Source organism: Cannabis sativa, chromosome 5, assembly GCF_029168945.1.
Source record: "Cannabis sativa cultivar Pink pepper isolate KNU-18-1 chromosome 5, ASM2916894v1, whole genome shotgun sequence".
Lineage (NCBI taxonomy): Eukaryota > Viridiplantae > Streptophyta > Magnoliopsida > Rosales > Cannabaceae > Cannabis > Cannabis sativa.
In genome coordinates, this window is record NC_083605.1 from 49,883,580 (window position 1) to 49,886,392 (window position 2,813).

At 33.8% G+C, this 2,813-nt stretch overlaps 1 protein-coding gene across 2 annotated transcripts; it reads left to right on the forward strand.

The window, feature by feature from the left end:
- The first annotated feature begins 1,368 nt into the window (after window positions 1-1,368).
- LOC115717333 (zinc finger BED domain-containing protein DAYSLEEPER-like) lies at window positions 1,369-2,245 on the forward strand. 2 transcript variants are annotated; one of them, XM_061115734.1, is made up of 3 exons: window positions 1,369-1,918; window positions 2,010-2,050; window positions 2,135-2,245. In XM_061115734.1, the coding sequence occupies exons 1-3, from the start codon at window positions 1,369-1,371 to the stop codon at window positions 2,162-2,164; spliced, it is 621 nt and encodes a 206-aa protein (XP_060971717.1). In that variant the 3' UTR covers window positions 2,165-2,245. The 2 variants fall into 2 exon arrangements, with proteins under 2 accessions (XP_060971717.1, XP_060971718.1); XM_061115735.1 differs by having other exon boundaries at window positions 2,016-2,050.
- Window positions 2,246-2,813: the final 568 nt, after the last annotated feature.

The following is a 2,813-nucleotide window of genomic DNA, read 5'->3' on the forward strand; positions in this document are numbered from 1 at the left end:
GGTCAAATCGATTATAATTTTGAGGATGATGTTGATTTTGTGCCATCAACTACAAATGAAGTACAATCTGTTAGCAATACAGTAGATGAAACTCAGAATCAGAGAAAAAGAACTTCTCGTGCATGGGATCATTTCACACGGGAAAAAATTGATGGAAAAATTAAAGCAGTTTGCAAGTATTGCTAGCGTAAGCTGGTGGGAGAAAGTTGTAGTGGGCCTAGGCATTTAAATTCTCACGTGAAAACGTGTCCTGTAAGAAAGGCCCAACTTGCTGCCAATCCTAGTGCAACTGCAAGCCCTTCAGTTTCTTTTAATTTTGATCCTGATTTAGCAAGGATCAAATTGGCTCAAATGATCGTTAAGCACGAATATCCCTTGTCTATGGTTGAGCATAGCGGGTTTATGGAATATTCAAGCACTTTATGTCCCATGTTTCAAATGGTGTTAAGGAATACAATTAGGTCAGACATTATGAAAATGTATAAAACTGAGAAAGAAAAGTGCAGGCAAAATTTGGAAAAAAGTAGGAGCAAAATAGCCATAACCAGTGACATGTGGACTGCAAATCATCAGAAGAGGGGATATATGGCTGTAACAGCTCATTTTATTGATGATTCTTGGAACTTACACAGTCAGATATTGAGTTTTAAGTATGTTCCGTGTCCTCACGATGCTCCAGCACTACTTGAGGCCCTAAGATCTTGTCTTAATGATTGGAAAATAGAAGACAAGATCAGTACAGTGACTCTCGATAACTGTACTGCCAATGATTCCATGATTGATCTTTTGAAAGGAAGATTTGAGCCTGACAGTTTTATTTTGAAGGGAAAGTTGCTACATGTGCGTTGTTGTGCACATATTTTAAATCTAATTGTCAAAGAAGGCTTATCTGTCATTGGTGATAGTGTTGACAAAATTCGAGACAGTGTTGCTTATTGGTCGGGCACACCAAAAAGACATGAAAAATTTGAAGACACTGCTCGTCAACTTGGAGTACCATACACCAAAAAAATATCACTTGATTGTGTAACGAGGTGGAATTCAACTTTTCTAATGCTTAGCACAGCTTTATCCTACAAGACAGTATTTGAACGTGCAAGGCTGCGGGGGTTGCGTTTGAGGTGTGCCCCTTCGGAAATTGATTGGCAAAATGCTCAACAATTGTGTGATAAGTTAGAGTTGTTTCATGAAGTAACCGAATTAATTTCTGGAACAAAGTACCCTACTGCCAATATTTTTTTTCCAAAAATATGTGAAATTAAGACAAACATTGAATCATGGATGTTATCAGAGGTGCCTTTTATTAAGGACATGGCAACTTAAATGATGTCCAAGTTCCAGAAATATTAGCGAGAGATTCACGGGCTTATGTGTGTGGCGGTTGTTTTAGACCCGAGGTACAAGTTCATGTTGCTCGAATATTATTTCCCTGTAATTTATGGAGATGAGCAATGTGTAACTGAAATTGCAAAGGTTCGTGAGCTTTGTTGCGAGCTACTAGAGGAGTACGGGTCTAAGTTTCCTCATTTGAGAGAAAGAAGGGTTCAAGAAGAAAATGTATCAACATCGTCTTCATCACGCCGATTGGATGCTCTTTCTAACTTTGACAGATTTGTTAGAACTTCCTATCCAGTAGAGAATATGAAGTCTGAACTGGATTTATATTTAGAGGAGAACTTGATACCTAGGACTGAAGAGTCATTTGATATATGCAACTATTGGAAGGTGACGGGCCTCAAATACCCTTTGTTGAGTATGATTGCCAAGGATGTATTTGTTGTGCCTGTTCGCACTGTTGCTTCAGAATCTACATTCAGCACTGTTGGTAGGCACGTGAGTTCACATCGATCGAGACTTCATCCTTCTACATTAGAAGCATTAGTATGTACACAAAATTGGTTGAAGACTGACAAAAAAGGTAGATATTATTTAACAATTGTAAATATATATTTATATACATTTTTTCATTTCTTAATTAGAATTAATATTTATTTTATTTTTTTTAACAGCAACAGTGAATGATGAAGATAATGATGTTGATCCAACAATGGTAATTAGTTAAGTTTTTGTAATTTATCAAATAAATTATTTATTTTTATTATTAATACTTTTTTTTGTTTTTATTTTTTTGCAGGAGCCTTACGTAGTTGATCTTGATGATTAGAAAGTACATTGTTCTTTTTAGTATATGAGTGAGGACATGGATGAGAACAAATCGTAGTGTTTAGTACTTATGGTTGCTAGTTATTATATTTGGGTTTATAGTTGGTAGTTACTATTGATGTATTAAATATTGTTAGGAACAAAAGTACAATCTCAAACTTTCCTCTATTATGCATAATTGAATCACTCATTTATTCATTATAACATAATTCTCTTCATTAAAAATAAATTAACTTACATAATTATTACAATATTGATTTTAAAACGTAATCAAACAACATAATATTTCTCCCATTACCCATGACTCAAACCAAGACAAAACTAAAGAAAAAAGAAACCTCTTTTAATAAGGCATGTCATATTGTAATAGTATAATAGTTATAACTAACCACCTCCTAATAATAATAATAATTTTTAGAAAGAAAATAAAAAGAAAAGAGGGCAAATAGTAATAATAATCAATGGTGGGTTTTGATGCATTATCTATTTTCTCATCAAATTTTCTCTCTCTAAAATAACATAATAAATAAAAAAAGGTGTCTATAATGAATTGTCTCAACCACCACTAAAATTAAATACCATTCACTTTAGCAAATGAAACAAAACAAAATAATAAGTATTCTAAAAAAAAAAAAAAACGGGTCGGGCCT

What these genes read in the sequence shown, in the direction of transcription:
- LOC115717333 (XM_061115734.1), top strand. Translation starts at nt 1,369, where the DNA reads ATGTGTGTGGCGGTTGTTTTAGACCCGAGGTACAAGTTCATGTTGCTC. An exon ending in GTTGAAGACTGACAAAAAAG is followed by an intron (nt 1,919 to 2,009) that starts GTAGATATTATT and finishes TTTTTTTAACAG; the next exon opens with CAACAGTGAATGATGAAGAT. An exon ending in ATGATGTTGATCCAACAATG is followed by an intron (nt 2,051 to 2,134) that starts GTAATTAGTTAA and finishes ATTTTTTTGCAG; the next exon opens with GAGCCTTACGTAGTTGATCT.